The 20538-nt window shown below is 40.6% G+C and overlaps 1 protein-coding gene across 7 annotated transcripts in view; it reads right to left on the reverse strand.

Moving 5' to 3' along the window:
• The window catches only part of dscama (Down syndrome cell adhesion molecule a), a 116877-nt gene that overhangs the window by 68209 nt on the left and 28130 nt on the right, over window positions 1–20538 (reverse strand). For all 7 annotated transcript variants that reach the window (XM_010904384.4, XM_010904383.4, XM_020048634.3 and 4 more), the window contains 2 exons: window positions 18312–18629; window positions 17863–18012 (listed from right to left, as the gene is read on the reverse strand). In XM_010904384.4, coding sequence (XP_010902686.1) covers window positions 17863–18012; window positions 18312–18629 — 468 coding nt within the window. The remainder of the gene's footprint in view (window positions 1–17862; window positions 18013–18311; window positions 18630–20538) is intronic.

The following is a 20538-nucleotide window of genomic DNA, read 5'->3' on the forward strand; positions in this document are numbered from 1 at the left end:
GACATGTCCCAATCTGTCACAAGAAACTGTAGAATGGCAGACAGGTCACCTAAGATCAAATATATTGTCCCTAAGCTGCTGACCGCTTTAACTCATCTATTTTCTTCAGCTGCGTTAATTCCTTCCGTCTCCATATGTTGGGGGGATTAGAGACATATTAGAGTCATACTGTCTGGACCTTCCTCCCCCTATAATCACTGGGACAGGCTGGGGAAGGAAGTGGAGGCTGGGGAAGGAAGGGGAGGCTGGGGAAGGAGCTGGTCATGGTGGACTCTGGGGGTTTAATCCTGTGAGAAGAGCACCCAACTGACTGATGGGTTGGACGCATGCGGAGAGTGAGGCCCCGCTGGGTAGAGGCCCAGCAAGAGCTGGTCTGGGTTGGCACACTGATCTGACTCAAGTCTGCCACTGGCCGTTACAGCTGCTGTTGGGTTAGAATGTTTTAGGGAAAACAGGTTGACCAAACTGTTTAGGAACTGAGGGAAGGAAGGAAGCACTTTGCACTTCCAGGTAGAGGTCATTCACATCAAGAGAGATATCAAGGAAGAGGAATGGTTTGTGGAGTAGTTGTCTTTCTAAAGTATGCTCTTAAGTGACATGAGGATGTGGGGGACTACAGAACTATTTAGTTCATGTATATAAAAAATGACTTTAACTTGTCCTCCCCTAGATTCTCCTTCATATAGGGCTTAGCCACCAAGCTGTGTTTCCTGGAGATGAGAGGACAGGGGTCAATTTGCCATGGATAGTCATAGGGTTGGATAAGGTGATTTCATAACAGGAACAATCAACCCAACTCGCTGCCCCCCCATCCCACGCTTCACCACAACCCCTCCTCCCTTTGCTCTGCTCATTAGCAGGTATAATCCCTATAGACCCATCTGCCAGACACACGACCAGAGAACCACAAAGCAGCAAGCAAACAAACCTTAAAGAACTAACCAGCAGAACAGCCATTATGGGCTATTTGAATTGGCTGATTACTGACCTTGTCTGTCTGCACAGATCCAGACAATAGTGCTATCATTGCAGATCTCTTTCACCCAAGGAAAATGATTGTGGCAGATGAACACTCACACCTGTAGCTGTGGTTGGATTCTTTGGCATAGTGTGAGTGTCCTGTCCCTCCCTGTCTGTCGTAGTTTTTATCAGTAGCACAGCATCCATGCTGAAGTCATGTGAACTTTAATGGAAAAATCCTGGAATTTAAGAACTTTCTATGAAGAATGTTTGGTAGAAAACTTTCGAACTAAGTATTCTAAAAGGTTAAACGCAATGACACTAAAACGTACCATCACATTGACATTAGTGAGGATAGAGAATGGCTATATAGAAACTATGACATAGATCTATTTCAATTTCACAATGTTCAGACTATAGCTGTTTTCATTGAAATGGTGACAGATTTGAAAGTATTCTAAAAATCTGCATAAACACTTATCAACATTTAACCTCTACAGGTGTGTTTCCAACACAATAATTTGATGTGGATAAAAAGCTATGTGTGAGGATGCACAGTTGGGCACATAAAATAAAATACAGAAGTTACATTTTTTCCATTTGTACAGTAATTTGACCAATAGTTTCAACACAGATATTGTTAACCAGATAAATAGCAACATTGCCCAATATGATTTCGTCATATGCCTTTTAGACCAGGTAGGCCAATAAAGTGGACCGTACAGGTAATCTGATGAGATATATAGACATTTGTATTTAATATTTACAGATCAAACTGATCATCATCCCTCCAACATTCAAATAATAGTCCAGATTTTAACAACCACTATACATTATGAGCTTGCAAATAATAATAACTGATTTAATCTGCCTTCAAACTCTTTATTAAAGTCAGCATTGTGATGGTAGCCTATCAACCTTTCCTTTGACAGGATGGTTATTATACCAATATCTGCACTTTAAAGCATTTCTATCACAATATATTTCAGAAACATTACCCACTTTGGTCCAGTGTTTTATGTCTAATGAACATTGGGGAATTTTACAGACACATTTGCTGTTTTAATCAGGCCTATTGTGATCATCTTCATATGTAAAGTAATTAATCTGCATGGCATGGTTGAAAGGAAGCCTGGTTATTGACAACATATTTGGTTTAGAACAAATTTCATCGCTTTATTGAAGTTTTTAATCACTAGCCTGGGGGTGATAGTAAACAGACTATGCCAAATTTATTTTTCTGTATTGATCAATTTAATCTATTCGATATTCAGTCGGTACCAGACGGCACTGACTTTGATACAGTAATGGAGGCCTGCTCACAAAATGGCTGCAGTTTTTTCACAACAAGCCCATCGGCTCACAGCACTGCTCCCTTGAAAGAATAAACTCATTACTAGCCGCCTTCCTTCTCTGTCTGTCTATTCACCCTGATTGGGATCAGATAGTAAAAGATAGTTGATTGCTTTTCTTCAAGAGTATTGCCATGGATGCCAAGAAATCTTGGGTAGCATTGCACTCAATGACCCAGGCTTTGTGGAAATAATCCTGGTTTGGGGCTAAACTGGGATCAAGGCACAAGAAACACATTGAACCCAATGAATCAGACACTAGGATAAATCCAAACAGATGTTTATCTACAATAACAATTATAGCGCATTAATTGAAGAGTATTAAATGTGTCATTGAAGGATTCAAGGTGTCTGAATCAGACAACGTTGTTTCAAAACAAAAGAACTGTTCACCCATATAATTCTGCAGATCCATTCACATATGTATTTAAATTAGACATTAATTACAGAAATAAAAATAAAAACTGTGAGAACAATTGTCTCAAAATATCTATAAATGACACATTTTGATGTAAAATATGCATGCAGGATCATTTAATTTGGAATTTCTTAAATCTTCGTACATTAACAAAACATGAATTATATCTCAATATTCCGCTCAGTTAAATGGTAGGAAATTGTATGGTGAAAAGTGGAATGCATGGTGAATTCAATGATTTCCACCAACTCTCAGGATGTGTCTGAGAGACCCCTTAGTGATCGGTGTGTGTTTGCGCTCATGTGTATGGGTGTGTGTCTCAATGAGACGGAGATAAAATGGCTGCACAAGGTCACGTGTTCTGGCCTCCATTTTGGAGTTTGCATAATGTTTCTGCAGTTTCAACCACTGCCCATCATGTACCAAATACTACACACATACACACAAAAACACACAGTGAAAATGGAAAACCTACAGTGTTAATGCACAGCAGAATTAAAAAAAGAAGAAACTGGCTAACATACAATGAGCTTAATAGCTGTTCAGAGAGATGAGCTTATCTTCCCACCACAGCTAATATGAGCTTCTCAATGAGATGAAAGCCTAGCTCCCTTTTTCTAATTTTTGTGTTCAATTTCTCCAGGCAATATATTTGGAAAAAAGACTACACACATCAAACACTATTGGGTAAGCGTTAAACGAGTCATCCAACCAATACACCAATCAGATGCCTAAAACAACATGAGAGCCCTAGACAACTGAGAACCTCAGCAACAACATGGCTATTTACTGTATTGAGGATCTGGGAAGTTATGGGACTCCTGATGGTTGTAAATCAATACATCAAACATGAAAAAGTCACTATATAATGTAATTATCCAAAATGTAATTCTCATAAGTGCTTCTTTTTTCCCGACATAACCTAAAATGTATGCACTTTTAGGGTAGAAAACCTATAGAAAGTAAGGAATAAATTGTTTTACATAATTGATAGCATGTCCAAAAGCATGGACAAGAACAATGACACAAATCAGATCGTGTAGCACGATGCCAATTAAAAGGTTTCCTCCGCATTTGAATGCTGACGTCGTTATTTTTAGTTAACACACATTATGTGCAATAGATTAGCAGGGATTATGCAAAAGACCCTACACACACACACACACACACACACACACTTAGCAGTTAAATTTATTGTGCCCAAATTATTTTTACAACTGACTCTCCAAGCATTGTATCTCTCCTTGCAGCTGCCAAGTGTAACTAAAGGATTATGCAAGCACTTTTAAAAACAAATAGATTTATAGTTTATATCTCAGAGAGAGAACATGATATATGTGCACTCTACAGCTCATAGCAGAGAGATTTGGTCCAGGGTAAAACGGGTATTTCAACATGGGAACATTTTACATCTTCAACAAAGAAGAGCTTACCTGTTATGAACCAATGCTCTTTCAAAAAGTAGGATGCATATTTACCAACAAAAATATATCATTTAAAATATGTGCATTTTAAAATATTTACATTAGAAAAAAATATTATAAATGAATTGATGAATGAATGAAAAGTAAACAATTTTTTTTATTATTATTACATAACAATTGATATCATGCACTTTGAGAATGGGAAATGTGCTCTACAAATTAATTATTGTTATTAGTAGTAGTAGTAGTAGTAGTAATAGTGCTATATTAATACTAGCTGTAATAGTACTGTTATTTTAAAAATATTATTATTATTAATTACAAACACAAATGCACAGTACAATAAATACCCTGTTAATGAAAGTAATATTATAGTATATTTGAATTATGGATATAAAATGTAAAAAATATTTATTAAAAAATGCACCATTAAATGTAACTACTATATAAAAATGCTAGAATTCAAAGTGAAGAATACATTGATTTAAATATAACAACCCCCAAAATTGTCTGTATTGCACAAATCAACAGTGACATCCTTTCTCAAAAAAACGAACTTATATTTCATATTCAATATCGTGGTCAAAAACATTGTGGCCATTAATATATTTCTAATCATTGGCACACTAAATTTTACCTTTGCGAATAAAAATAAATAAATCCAAAACAGCTAAACCATTAACATAAAAGGAATAGGAAAATTGGACATAATAGGAAAATTGGCTACTTCAAACATTCACAAAAAAGAAAACTCTAAGCCTCTTGCAATGAAGACCCACTATTTAGCAAAGGTCTTCCAGTCATCCCTTTCCCATCTGTTATTCAATACCATTAAAAACTCAAGTTCCCTTATTAGCAAATAAATATTTGGATTCAGGACACTGGGACTGGCTGGCTGAGTTTGAAGGTATAATTCCCAGAAACCACTCTGGTATTCAGTACACAGTGATGAGCCCAAGGATGACACTATACCAGCTGCCCAACATGTCTACCAATCTATCAAGGTGATTTCCCCTGGCGAGCAGCTACTGTAGCCTTGGTAACACCTTTGGGCAGGTCACCTTTATCCTGGTAGAGCCTCCCTCCCTCGTGAATTAATTACCTTAATTATTCCCTGTTCTGATTAGCATCATGACCTTGAGGGGATTCATCATAATATACACTAGTCTCTTTTCACAAAATTGGGAGAAAGAGAGAGTATTTAGAGTTTGGGGTTTGGGGCTGAGTAAGCAATATACAACATTTTCCTCATTAATTTTATTTGACCATGTACAGTAGGTTGTCATTAAAGGTGTTTTCATAAGGATTTGTTCCACAACTGAAGGATCTCAAGTTTATAGAACTTGCAACCAAGTTGAATTCTAAACGTGGATTCACTTGCCTGTGCTTTACACCTGATTCCAACAATTTACACTTAAAAGGTTGATTTCTGTATCAACATGGTATGCAGGTATTGTAGTAAAAAGAATGGGGTGCTGTGATATTGTTTGTAGTTCTTTATCATAATAAATGTAATATAAATATATATACAGCTCCGGATACAATTAAAAGACCACTGTACCTTTTCCTTTCCTTTCCAAATAAGTCGAAAATGTTTTGAGTGAGGAAAAGAAAAGTTAAAATTAAGAGACCACTGCAAATTGAACACTTCTGCTCCTCACTAACATCTTTGGAAAGAAAAGGAAAGAAAAGGTGCAGAGGTCTCTAATTTTTTTCCAGAGCTGTATAAAGTGGGGAGAACAAGTATTTGATACACTGCCAATTTTGCAGGTGTTCCTACTTACAAAGCACGTAGAGGTCTGTCATTTTTATCATAGGTACACTTCAATTGTGAGAGACAGAATAAAAGAAAAATCCAGAAAATCACATTGTATGATTTTTAAATAATTAATTTGCATTTTATTGCATGACATAAGTATTTGATCACCTACCAACCAGTAAGATTTCCATCTCTCACAGACCTGTTCGTTTTTCTTTAAGAAGCACTCCTGTTCTCCACTCATTACCTGAATTAACTGCACCTTTTTGAACTTGTTACCTGTATAAAAGACACCTGTCCACACATTCAAACAAACAGATTCCAACCTCTCCACAATGGCCAAGACCAGAGAGCTGTGTAAGGACATCAGGGATGAAATTGTAGACCTGCACAAGGCTGGGATGGGCTACAGGACAATATGCAAGCAGCTTGGTGAGAAGGCAACAACTGTTGGCACAATTATTAGAAAATGGAAGAAGTTGACAGTCAATCTCCCTCGGACTGGGGCTCCATGCAAGATCTCACCTCGTGGGGCATCAATGATCAAGAGGAAGGTGAGGGATCAGCCCAGAACTACATGGCAGGACCTGGTCAATAACCTGAAGAGAGCTGGGACCACAGTCTCAAAGAAAACCATTAGTAACACACTACGCCGTCATGGATTAAAATCCTGCAGCGCACGCAAAATCCCCCTGCTCAAGCCAGCGCATGACCAGGCCCGTCTGAAGTTGCCAATGACCATCTGGATGATCCAGAGGAGGAATGGGAGAAGGTCATGTGGTCTGATGAGACAAAAATAGAGCTTTTTGGTCTAAACTCCACTCGCCAAAGAAGAAGAATGAATACAACCCCAAAAATACCATCCCAACTGTGAAGCATGGAGGTGGAAACATCATTCTTTGGGGATGCTTTTCTGGAAAGGGGACAGGACAACTGCACCATATTGAGGGGAGGATGGATGGGGCCATGTATCGCGAGATCTTGGCCAAAAACTTCCTTCCCTCAGTAAGAGTATTGAAGATGGGTCGTGGCTGGGTCTTCCAGCATGACAACAATCCGAAACACACAGCCAGGGCAACTAAGGAGTGGCTCCATAAGAAGCAACTCAAGGTCCTGGAGTGGCCTAGCCAGTGTGGCCAGTGTGGCTTCACAAATGCTTTGCTGTATACCTCGGTTGTAATGAGTGGTTATTTCAGTCAAAGTTGCTCTTCTATCAGCTTGAATCAGTAGGCCCATTCTCCTCTGACCTCTAGCATCAACAAGGCATTTTCGCCCACAGGACTGTCACATACTGGATGTTTTTTCCCTTTTCACACCATTCTTTGTAAACCCTAGAAATGGTTGTGCGTGAAAATCCCAGTAACTGAACAGATTGTGAAATACTTAGACCGGCCCGTCTGGCACCAACAACCATGCCACGCTCAAAATTGCTTAAATCACCTTTCTTTCCCATTCTGACATTCAGTTTGGAGTTCAGGAGATTGTCTTGACCAGGACCACACCCCTAAATGCATTGAAGCAACTGCCATGTGATTGGTTGATTAGATAATTGCATTAATGAGATATTGAACAGGTGTTCCTTATAATCCTTTAGGTGAGTGTAAATATGCATGCAGTATATTTAGATACTTCAACACAAGGGGTACATGTAGAGTCATGTTGTGTGCATCACAGATGCAACACATGAAGGAGTGGATACCTAGGCATGATATGTTACCACAGGCCGCTGAGATGCCTTATTGTTTTTAGAAACCAATTACCACTGTAATTACAAGAGCAAAAAGTAGTCACATGCCACCGCTTTCAGCCAATCAAGATTCAGGATTCAATCTCATAGTTGTTATTTTCCAGACGCACCAGCCATAATTATGTTCAAAATCAGAATATGGGCAAATTACTTTGAATGAGAGAAAATTACTGTTTTTTTTACATGTTTACACTATCGGAGCTTGAATTTGTGATGACATTGCAGAGGTAGACAAATACAAGCTACACACTGCTCAAAGAAATGAAGGGAACATGTAGTCATCACAGTATAACACCAAGTCAATTCAACTTCAGATATCAATCTGTCCAGTTAGGAAGCATACGCAATTGTGTTTTGGTGCAAATGAAAGTGACAACAGGTACACTGGAGAGGCAACAGCAAGACAACCCACAAAAAGGTAATGGTTTTGCAGGTGGTGTCTACAGACAATTGCTCTCTCCTTATCCTTCCTGACTGATTCTTCGTTTGGCATTTTGCTAGTGTCCTTGTCACTAGCAAATTGAGTGTCCTTGGCTAGTCCTTGGCTAGCAAAATACTGGTCAGCAGGACCAGTATTTGCTTCTTTGTGCGAAGAAGAACAGGAGGAGCACTGCCGGAGCGCTACAAAATGACCTCCAGTGGGCTACGGGCCCTCATGCCACCCTCATGGAGTCTGTTTCTGACAGTTTGGTCAGAAACAGACTCCATGAGGGTGGCATGAGGGCCCAACGTCCTCTAGTGGGACCTGTGCTCACCCCCCAGCACTGTGCAGCTCAATTGGCATACGCTAGAGAACAGCAAAATTGGCAGGTCCGCCATTGAGGTGCCCCTTTCTCTTCACAGATGAGAGCATGTTCACACTGAGCACATATGACAGACATGAAAGAGCCTGGAGATGCTGTGGTGAACGTTATGCTGCCTGCAACATCATCCAGCATGACCGGTTTGGCAGTGGGTCAGTGATCTGGGGAGGCATATACTTGGAGGGTTGCACAGAACTCCATGTGCTAGCCAATGGTATTCTGACTGCCGTTAGGTATCGGGATGAAATCTTCAGACCCATCGTCAGATGGTGCAGTGGTCAAAGGGTTCCTCCTGGTGCAGGACAATGCCCGGCCTCATGTGGCCAGAGTGTGTAGGCAGTTCCTGGATGACAAAGGCATTGATGCCATTGACTGGCCTTCACATTCTCAGGACCTGAGTCCAATTGAGAACCTCTGGGACATTATGTATCGGTGCATCTGACGGTGCCAAGTGTCTGATGATGCTCTGATCCAGGCCTGGGAGGAGATCCCAGAAGACACCAACCGCTGTCTTATCAGGAGCATGCCCAGACATTGCCGGGAGTGTGTACAAGAACTTGGGAGCCATAGACACAACTGAGTCACATTATGAGTTGCAGTGATGAAATTCACACAAGTTGGAACAGCCTCTGATTTCTTAGATTTCCCGTATTAGTTTGAATCCAGCCCTCAAACGTTTGGTGATTTTGGTTTCCATTGACAGCTGTTACTGCATGTAATTTTGTTCGCAACAAATTACCCAAAGTACAGTAAGATTTTGATCTTTAATATATTTTGCTCCTCAAGACCTGATGTACGATTTATATGTTCCCTTAATTAGCAGTGTAGTTTAAATATTAATAATAAAAAAAATGCTCACATCCAAAGTGACAGAGAGCATCAATCTGGAAACATACAAGTTATTTCAAGCCACTATAATGCAACCATTGAGTATTCATTCTGTAAAACACCCAGTTTGACACTTCACTTCCTAAAACCAATGTTGAAAACACCCCACGAATTTCACTGTTAAGATACACACACTACACGCATCAGCAGAGCAATGCTCTGATGTCAAACAACATTTCACATCTTGCCCGTTCCTTGCATAAAAGAAATAAGAAAATGCAAAAACATAGCACCATTTATTGAGAGTTTGTATCAAAGCTCAAGTCATGTGTTTTATTATTTCTTTCTCATTCCCTAGACAATAAATGTATTGCGGACAGAGTGTGGAAGAGAGAGAGAGCTAGAAAGCGAGAGCGTATGTGTTGATGCAAATACGGAGAGTGAGTGGCATGCACGGGCATCCCCTCTGTCTCTCAAAGACACTGCAGCAGCTGCACACACGCGATAAGAGCATCCATTCACAGCCTGCACCCTCCCTCATCCACCCTGCAAATACACACACAAACACACACCTCCCTGCCATCAGCCTGCTGCAGTTTCCATGTAGATGTTGAGATTGTGAGACCCCCTTTGTCACCAGTCCAATGTCGGTCTTACGGGTCACCTAATTGTGACGTCAGCATCATCAACAGCAAGGTTAAACAAAGGCGAAATGAAGGGACGGAGGTGGAAAGGAGAGAGGAATAGCCTTCCCCTGTTTCCTCGATGACAGAGAGTAATCACGCAGTGCCAAATAGACAGAAGCATAGCCATTTGTTAGACTGACACTTCTGGCCTCTGTTTTTTCACCATCATCTCCAGCTCCTGCTCACCGCTCTTTCATGCTTTATCCTTTTAGAAATGGTCATAAAATGTATGAAATAATAATCTTTAAAATGTATTGACTGTAAACCAATGCATAATAAGAGATGAAGACAATGGAATGTGGACATTTCAGAGGGACCTGAGGCATTTCTTTGAAATGACTAATGACAACATTTTTAAACCACATACTTAACCATACACTTTATGTTGTGTTATCATATTTATGAGCTAATATGTTTCTGAAAATAATGTGAATATACAGCTATTTAGAAATCAAGCTAAAATGTGACAAAATTCAACATGATTACATTTAATTTCTTTATTAACTAAACTGATAAAACTTTCAAATCTGCAAAAAAGTAAGTAGACTGGATGAACCAGCTAAAATAAGTGTATTCATGTAGTCAAATGTTTACTATTTGGTCCTAAGTATGAGTACTTTAGTATTAGCATTATGTTTGTATTTTATTTTTAATGAGGTATTTAAGGTGTTTCTGAACATTACAATGAATGAAGAAAAATCCTCAATGTCATCATCACAATTCACAATCTTCTCAGGAATATACATAATCACTGTATAATCCATATGAAATTGAGGTTTTCTGAAACCCCTTGTATTTGTACTTACAAAACTGACAATCTATTGTATTACTCACAATTCAGTTCTGGTATACCAACACTATAAAAAATTAAAATGCATCCAACAAGATTGTAGAGTCACAAAGTTGATGTGGAGACTGCATACCAAGAATATAAGACCAAACAATAAAGTTTTGATTAATTCATCTATAGATTCCCACTCTTTCCATCAAACCCATTTCATCGAATAAGTACTTGCTTAGGTGTTATTTGTTCACTATCTTTAATTAGTCCTTAGATTAATATCTGTACAAATGTATATTAATATCCCATGCAACATAATTATGTTAGGAACATTTATATAACATACATGTATCTGTAACATATACATTTTTAAATATGGGAAATGTTTAAAAACTGCTTGATTAAAAAATATGTGTGGATTTTCCAGGCCAGTTTTATTTAGTGATTAGCACATTTTTGTGGTGTAGGGTGGCATAGTGGTTATATCATCAACGAATGGTTGCTAGATTGAATGCTTGACCCGAAAACATTTTCACACTTCTTGGCTTTCTAGCGACATTTTCATAAACAGTGGACATAAATCATGAACTGAATCATTAAAACAATGAATGCTTTCGTTCACTCTATAGCACAAGCAAACAGGATTAGTTTGTACTTGATACACTAAGTAAAACTTCTGAATATATAACATCTAGTTAACTTGGCATTCTAGTGTTCTGCGGAATTCCCATTTTACAGCCTATCCTGCTTGTGGTATAACTATAACTGAATAAACAATTTTTGACAACAAAATTGTCAAATAAAAAAAGAGCAAATCATTATGAAGATGCAGAAGCTACTGAGCATGATGCTCCAACAACATGGAAAGTACTCCACTTCAATAACATATTTTTTGAACACCGTTTGAACATCGATTTTTCTGCTTTTGTATAGTGAAAATCTTACAAATGACTGCTATAAAATACATTTTCTAACCTCAAATGACCTCCCCAAGTGAACTCTGAACTATGAAAGAACCATTAATGGAAATGCCAATTTTGTATGTCATGTGAATGGTTTTATGGCACCCTGATGCTAGTTAGCAACACCTGTTCAAATGGAGAGGGACAGAGTCATAAGGCTAGATCTCTTTAATAATCGCTATCAATAACATATACTGGGCCACATAACTGTCTCCAAGGCCTGTGTGTATGGTCTATGTGGCCACAGAGTGTACTGTTAACTACATCTTCTCACTCATAAGCTTAACTGTACAAGAGAGGTTGGGCTTTATCATCAGATTACCCCATCAACACTTTTCCCCCACAAATCTCTGTCTAACGGGGTCTAATGCTCCTAGTAGATTGTACATTGTCTTATCACATGAGGCTTGCCACAAAACAAGAAGGACATAGAGAGACAGTTGTCTAGTTCAAGCAGTTGGAAACATACCATCCTATTGACACATCAACACACAATCTCCACTTTCTATCCACACTGATAAATTCCCTTTGATCCACTGACAAATCAAGGCCTCCAAAACCTTCCGTCCACAGAAATCTGTATATGCTAATTAATGTGTGTCTCCTTTCATGATTAGCTCATGTTGCGCATAACACTAATCTGTACCTTGGACCACGTTCAATCTGGCAGAGCTCCATATCTGTGTGGTAACGCTGGAGTCTGAATGACTGAAAGCAGAATCCACCAAAATAAGAACCAGCACAGCTCTCCTCTACTCATTGAAAGATACATGTGCCAAAATGCAGCAGCACCTGAGCCCTCACTCACTGCATATCAAAGATTAAACCACAGCTCACAACTCTAATCATTCCCAACCCCTAGAGTTTAATAAGGAACAAACTGTTGTTATTCATTAGCATAAAGCCACAGTGCGAAGGTGGGATTTTGATCAGTGAAGAGGTAAGGTGGTAGTGGTGGTCCAGTAGCTGTATGTTCCGGGTCTGGGCAGGATTCTTTTCTTTTAAAACACTCAGATGCTCATTGAGCGTCTACCACAAGGATCTTAATAGGATCTTTAGAACAATTCACAACCTAAAAGAAGTGCATGAATGGGGAAATGTGGTGGACATTTTGACCCTTTATGTGTCTAGCTGAGGGGAGCTAGCTCCCACTCCTTTCTCCCCCCTCACCCCAATGCTTATCATAGTGTGTGCACTCTGCCCTGCACCCAAATGCATCTTTCCTGTCATGTTCCCATAATGCTTTGTGGCAGCTGCAGCCTGATTCATGCGCACAGGTATTGATTTTTCTCCCTCTCTTTTTTCGGTGTATCCCTTTATTTATCCCTTTATTTACCCCACTAAGCCCCATGCCACTGAGCGTGGGGGAGAACCTGCCAGGAGCCTGTTAGAGGAGGACGAGGACACTGCCTACACCAGACAGTCACTCCCTTGTTTGCCATGCAGCACACTATTTATTTTATGGATATCTTTTTTATTTTTGCAAGGAGTGTTCCGCTGCATAGTACATTCAACCTTAGTTTTAGCCATGTTTCCGTATGTTTGTGTTTTTGCATGTGTGTGCGTGTGCGTGCGTGTGTGTGCGTGAGTGTGCGTGCGTGTATGTGCGTGTGTGCGTCTATGTGTGTGTGTGTGTGCGTGTGCATGTATGCCTGTGTCTGCGGTCCTACATCTGTACAAACACTCGATCCTCCACAGGCCGCCTGACCCATTTTTCTGTGTGAATAACAATACTCCAGCCAATCATGGAGAGAAGGAATGACGAGCGCTCCAACAGACTCCATCCAGCATGTCACACGTCAGAGTCCAAACCCTGCCTGTCGACAGAGAGAGAACGAGGGGGAGGGAAAACAGAGAGGGAGAGAGGGGAGGAGAGAAACCCTCACCCTGCCATCCTCCTTCAACGCGGCTCCTAGAAACACGGCCATGTTGGTAATTCTCTGTTCCTTCTTCCCCATCCCTTCCTCCCCCCCCCTTCTCTCCGTCGGCAGCATGCAGGGACCAGCAAAACCATTATGCCTCCTCTGCCTCAGCCCCAGCCACGACCCCCTTCTCAAGGCTCCGCTGCATTCACCAATCCCTACGACGCTTCCCTCCTATATAACCAAAGGGCAATACCTACAGCAAACATGCTATACTATATAAACATTACCCTAGACATTACACACCATGACACCTGATACCTGAGGGCTATAACTCTAAGTATTACCAGAAAGGATTCCCTATCATTTTATTTTCAACAAGGCAACATCAATACCGTATGTTCCCCACCTAAAAAGGCAGATTTTACACTTAAATGCTGAATAGATACAAATGCAAAAAAAATAGCTCAGTGCTCCAGATCGATGTATTCTGAAGAATCTGGTATATTTTGATAAATCTGATAAACCTCTGAATATTTAGTTCAAAACCACATTACACACAACCCTTAGGTGCCATCATATGGTGGGCAGGTCTGCCTCTATGCAATCATCAGTCAGGAGACACATCCCTGTCAACCAACATGAAAATGTCTGGACAATGTCAATGCCAGAAAACAGATAGCTGGTCAACAGTCTTGAAGAAGAAATTAGGGACGCTTCAGGATATGATACAACAGCAACTGATGGTAAACTTTCAATATTTATTGAACGACATCACATTATGTATCTTATTACTTAGGAATGTGTGTTTGTGTGTAAGAGAGGAAGAAAGAGAGAGATAGATACAGGAAAGGGTGTTGCAGAAAAGCATGGTGCACTGTTACGGCCAATGTGTGTGTGTGTGTGTGCATTTGTGTATTCCTCTCTGCAGTGCTGGGGGTCAGCCACACTCATGCTGAATGCAGAGCAGGCCACGGCAGAACACCGCAAGGCCCTCCTCAGTGACTGCAGCCCAGCCTTAAGCCTGCACATAGGAATGCTAGGGCAGTGTCTCTGTCTGGGAGACAAACACAGCAGAGTCAGAAACTCAACTCAAAGTGTCTTTTTGATATTGATGAAGACAAGGGTTGGGATTTCTTTAATCTACAGAACATGAATCCGTAGAATATGATCCAAAAAAAGGATTTGTCAGGAGTTAATGTTACCTGCTTTTATGTAATTATAAAAAGATTAGAGATTTTGGTAAGTTTACTCATTGTCATCCGCATAGAAGATATAGGTAGAGGTTGGATCATTTTTGTCATGTCCCTTGTCTAGAACTGGACTCACAAACGTAAAGGGCAGCAGACTGAATCCATTAGGATTCATAAAATGATTCTCGAAAAAAAAAAAAGATTCATAAGACATTTGCAATAACAGGGTGTCTAGAACCTTCCAGCATTGGAATGAAAACATTCCAGAGCTTAGAATCCAGAACAATTCACCACCGGATTAGTCCTGTATTCTGTTGTAGCAGCCAACCAGCTAGCCATGCAGCAGAGCAGAAAGAAGATAAACGCATGGGTGTTATTGCTTTATCCTCATCAATATCTTCACCCATTTCCTCATGGCAATCAGCTGCTTATCATAGGAGAAGAGCATGTACCTACAGACACAAATGGATAAGTGCATTGCATCTTTTACATTCACTGGTTGTCCTCAACTCCCTGCAAACAAAAATAATGATGTCCCCGGGAGGTTGTGTCATGGTCCCATGAACGTCATTCCAGCCCTGCATCAACAACCTGGTGAACCATCTTAGTGAAGATTCTCATAAGCAGTAAAACTAAATGTATTGCTCGTACAGTATATTTTAAGATAGTGCTGGGCTGCAACAAAATCCTGAGACCTGATATAGACAACGCACTTTAGTGGACTGAAAGTTCTACACACTTCCTTCCTGATTGTGTGTATTTATTCACGGTCATTAGCCAGACATTCCACGCATCCAGACACTGGAGCTCTTTGAGTGGTGCATTGTTAGGTTCTGCACAGCAACCCGACATAAAGTGGGCCTAACCCCAGTGAGACTTAGAGGGGTATTTAGAGGGGCCCTGCTGCCAGTGCCTACACCTCTACAAACAGAAATACTACCATCCATAATTCATAATACCAGAGACAGAAAAGCTTTATTTTGTGAAGTTTTTGAAGTCTAAGTGTTGATATATATTTTTTTACTCATTAAAAATTTAAAGATGGGCTTTGACGGCCCCTCAAAAACAAGACTAGGGATTGGTCATCTGCGTAGTGCCACCAGTCAACATGGATACACCCCTCACATACATAGACTAACATGCTCAGGCACCAACACACTTTTTCTCAAATGTGCCGCATTTCACTTGATATACATGAGCCATGAAGAATGGGGAGAATGGACAGTGGGTGCATTCATTGAGACGTGAATAAATACTATTTGCTCATGGATTCATAGACTTCCATCATCTATAATTTAGCATGGAGAAGAGCACTGGATCGGTGGAGGCAAAATCTTTCTGACAGCGCTTGCATGGCTGACGTAATGATTTTAACGGCACAAAATAAACACTGCGTCTTTAGAAAGTAAACACGCAGTGAAGTTGACTTTTGAAAGACAGCTTGTAAAAAGGGACATATTTAAACCGGTCTTATTTCATGCGGTATACATTTTAATTTAAAAAAAACTAGGTTATTACAAGACGAGTATGTATTCCATGAGCCAGAGCCCCATACATCATGAGATCCAAAACATCCTCAAAGCAAATGCATTTATGGATGATTAGGAGAGTGATATAGATTTCAACATGGTTGGTTTTGCCTCAGTGGACAAATTGTGAAACATCAAAAAAATAAAATGATGCATTTGACCTCTGTCCAACAGCCAAAACGACATTAGCTTTGTCAATTGAGTTTGTTAAATGCCCCACATGAAGTCAATTTGCCCCCGGGGGCTAGGAAACAATTGAGTACATGAGCGTCCCATTTCAGCGATTCGAATGATGAGAACGTGCAAACAGGACCATGCACTGGCTCCCATCATGAGAGAACTGGGTCAATAGCACTGAGGCTGAGTGACACCACAGGGCTGCCATGCCCACTTCCCTACTCCTGTGGAAGAATTTCACCCGGTTCCACAGGGAAATAAGGCCAGTCTGTCAAGGGGTCAGACACATCGCAAAAGGCTGCGAAAGGAATAAGGGGCATGGACTAGCCTTTAGAATCTACTAGTGGTGTCTGTTACCATGAGGACCACTGCAGTGTCAACTAAGTCAAGGAAGCAATGCTTAGGCTAAAACATTTTTTTTTAAAAGACAGCATTGATGAACTCAGCAATTCCAAACATACTTAGAATAACTTTCAAAGAGATCAGGAACAATATCCAGGATGTAGGTGTGGATGTGTCAGCCACTACCATCAGCAGAAGACTTCACCAGCAGAACTAGTGGCCACACTGCAATGGCATAAAACACTAGTTAACCTAAAAAAACAAGATGGCCCAGTTACAACTGTTTGATGGAAAGTACTGCAAATCCACAGCATACCACCACATCTGTGAAATACCATAGACAGCGTCTTATGGCTTGGGAAGATTGATGCCATTGAAACGGTCTCACTTGATTTAATTCATTACGAAACAGTAGTTGCTAAATTAATGCTTACATGTTAAAAGAAAAATGTTTGTCTGCTGAAGTACAAGACAATGCCTCCTAACTCATCACACAGCAATAGTCTGTTCTAACAAGTAAGGTGTTTCTCAGGGATAAAATTTGATGTTTTCTTGGATGTAAATCCATTTGCTGAAGATGTGACAATGCAAAACGACTTCAAACAAACAACAACTAAGATTGCTACAGTTCAGGCAGAGCATCACCACAGAAGATACACATCCTCTGATCGGGTCAATGAGTGGCAGACTTCAGAAAGTTGTTGAATGCAAATAATACTAAATTCCAAATACTAAACAAAAGCGATGAATTTGGACATCATATTAATCTGTCCCAATACTTTTGGGGCCCTTAAATATGTATACCTATGGACTGTGTATAAAAACTGTTGTCATTTCTAAATGGGGAAAATATGTACAAAAACTCTGAAATAAAAGCAGACAATCTGTACTTTAACCTTACAGTTATGCTTAGCGTGTTGCAAAAAGGAGAAAAAAATGCTTGCTGTCTCAATAATTACAGTGGATACTGTATATTAGTAAAAAAAAAAAAACTATCTGTAAACTATATGTTATAGTAGTGCTTAGAGAAGGGACTCACTCTGGACGTTGATTGACAACGTATCTTTCTCCCAGGACACGACAGTGATGTAGGCCTCCACTGAGACTGGGATAATGCACTTGAACACCGCCACATTGCCTCTCATGGCTTTTTGGTCCTCCACACGGACCGTGTAGGGCTCTCGTAAAACTAAAAGAGATGGGGGACACATGAAATGAGAGTCCTTAACGAATTCACTTTAATTTTGTTGTTCTGGTGAATAATTTGCAAAGGCTACAGATATTTTGTGCATGTGCTCTGTTCACACCCTCTACAAATTTGACTTTGATCAGACTTTGAACATCACCTACATCTTCTTAACAGTAGATAAGTGCTAGCTAATATTAAGTACCTAGCAAAATAAACAAGTGCTAATAAGCACTACTACACTGTATAACCGCAAAAACCTTGTGTACTGTATGAATGTTCCAAGCAGACAGACAACTCACCAGCCTTAATATGGACATCTTGGCTTCTGATTTTCCCTGAGGGGTTTTCCGCTGTGCAATAGTAGGTGTTGTCATGGATGAGGTTGCTGAAGCTTGAGGGGTTAAAGTGGAAGATCTGGAGGGTGCCATTAGGGTGCACGTGGCGGATCCCGGGGACGTCATAGATCTCCTCTCCGGTGGCCAGGTACCAGCGCAGTGAGGCGGGGGGCACACCGGCAGCGGGACAGGGCACCAGGGTCCCTGTGGTGCTGGCAAACACTACCTCTTGCACAGATGCATTGACAAAATATAAGCTGGAACGTAGATCTTCACTGAAAACTGCAAGGCAAACAGAGGAGAAAGATGGAATTAGATAATGGTTTGGTTTTGGTTTCTTCTTCCCAACAAGGTTTCTGTATTTAGCTACTTGATTTCTAACACCAAATCCATGATCCTCATCAATGTTAGATGAAAGGAAAACATGAATTCTTTGTCACTGTATTTGTAACAGTGTTGCGTGAGCATTGTAAAATGAGCATTGTAAAAAAAAAAAAGGAAACAAAGAATAACCAATTAAGTTTCAGAGAAATCGGTCTCCATTTTAACAATAGAGGCCATTTTGCAATATTTCTGAATCCTAAACCTCTGAAAGCCTCATTAGCAGTGCTTTCGTTTTGGAATGGACAGAGCTTCCCTATGCCTTTATCTTAAAGGTTTCATATGTTGTATATTTCGCATTGAGTCTATGGTGCTGGAATGTCTCTGAGCTCTGACTGCTGGCTATTTTGAACTGCAGTGAAGAGGAATGGAGAAAAGAGAATTGTTCAGTATAAAGAGGCATTTCAGGGAAGCTAGAGATAGAGGATACGATGGAGAGCAGAGGAACTGGGAGGGCCAGCGTAGCACCAGAGCTGATTAAAACACACACTGCAAGATGGGAAACTGCTGCTGGAGGGCTGCTCATGGAGGGCTGAGCCACCATAGGTGGATGCTACTACTCCCCCACACCACACCTGCCCAACCCAATACTGCACCAATCCTTTATGGGCTAGTGTGGTGTGCTGCAAAGATGGCATGCCGGCTTCTGGGGAATCATGCAAAAATACCATGCAAGCACTCTGTGGCCTACTGCATCTGCCATATTTTTAAAATGGTAATGTTAGGCATAGTTAGATATTAAAAAATCTATCTTAATAGCACGTAGATTGGAAATGTTGTTGCACATTCTGTAGAGGTTTTTTTTCTACTGTTTCAACAACCTGGGTTTAAGCCAGTCACTACCTGTGTGATTCGACCCTGCCTGACCACTCACAACCCAGCCTGTCTCACTTCCTACACTGTCCCAATCCTTTTTGACTGCCAACCTGCATATGACAGCAGCTAATCAAACCTGGGAAAAATAATTAATTTCAAATTCCTAAGGGTTCCAACCATCACAACACACTTCCAACTAATCAGGTATACAACCACTTTCCGACATCGCATATAAAACATTAGATGTTATGTCCCTAATTCGCAACTACTAAGCTAGCATATATTTCAGCACATGGATCATTTAGAATGTTGATTCAGTTTTAAGGTCTTGACAGGTATAAAGAAATAATTAAAGTATTTAAAATGGATGATATAAACCGATTTGCCATAACATTATGACCACCTGCCTAATATTGTGTGGGTCCCCCTTTTGCTGCCAAAACAACCCTGACCCATCGAGGCATGGACTCCGCTAGACCTCTGAAGGTGTGCTGTGGTATCTGGCACCAAGACGTTAGCAGCAGATCCTTTAAGTCCTGTAAGTTGTGAGGTGGGGCCTCCATGGATCAGACTTTTGTCCAGCACATCCCACAGATCCCACAGATGCTCGATTGGATTGAGATCTGGGGAATTTGGAAGCAAAGTCAACACCTTGAACTTGTTGTTGTGCTCCTCAAACACCTCCTGAAACAATTATGGTATGTGGCAGGGCGCATTATCCTGCTGAAAGAGGCCAATGCCATCAGGGAATCCCGTTGCCATGAAAGGGTCCACATGGTCTGCAACAATGCTCAGGTAGGTGGTACGTGTCAAAGTAACATGAATGGCAGGACCCAAGGTTTCCCAGCATAACATCGCCCAAAGCACCACAGAGCGCCTCAGCCGGCTTGCCTTCTTCCCATAATGCATCCTGGTGCCATGTGTTCTCCTCGGAAGCGATGCACACACACCCGGCCCTCCATGTGATGTAAAAGAAAACGTGATTCATCAGACC

This window comes from Esox lucius, chromosome 7, assembly GCF_011004845.1.
Source record: "Esox lucius isolate fEsoLuc1 chromosome 7, fEsoLuc1.pri, whole genome shotgun sequence".
Lineage (NCBI taxonomy): Eukaryota > Metazoa > Chordata > Actinopteri > Esociformes > Esocidae > Esox > Esox lucius.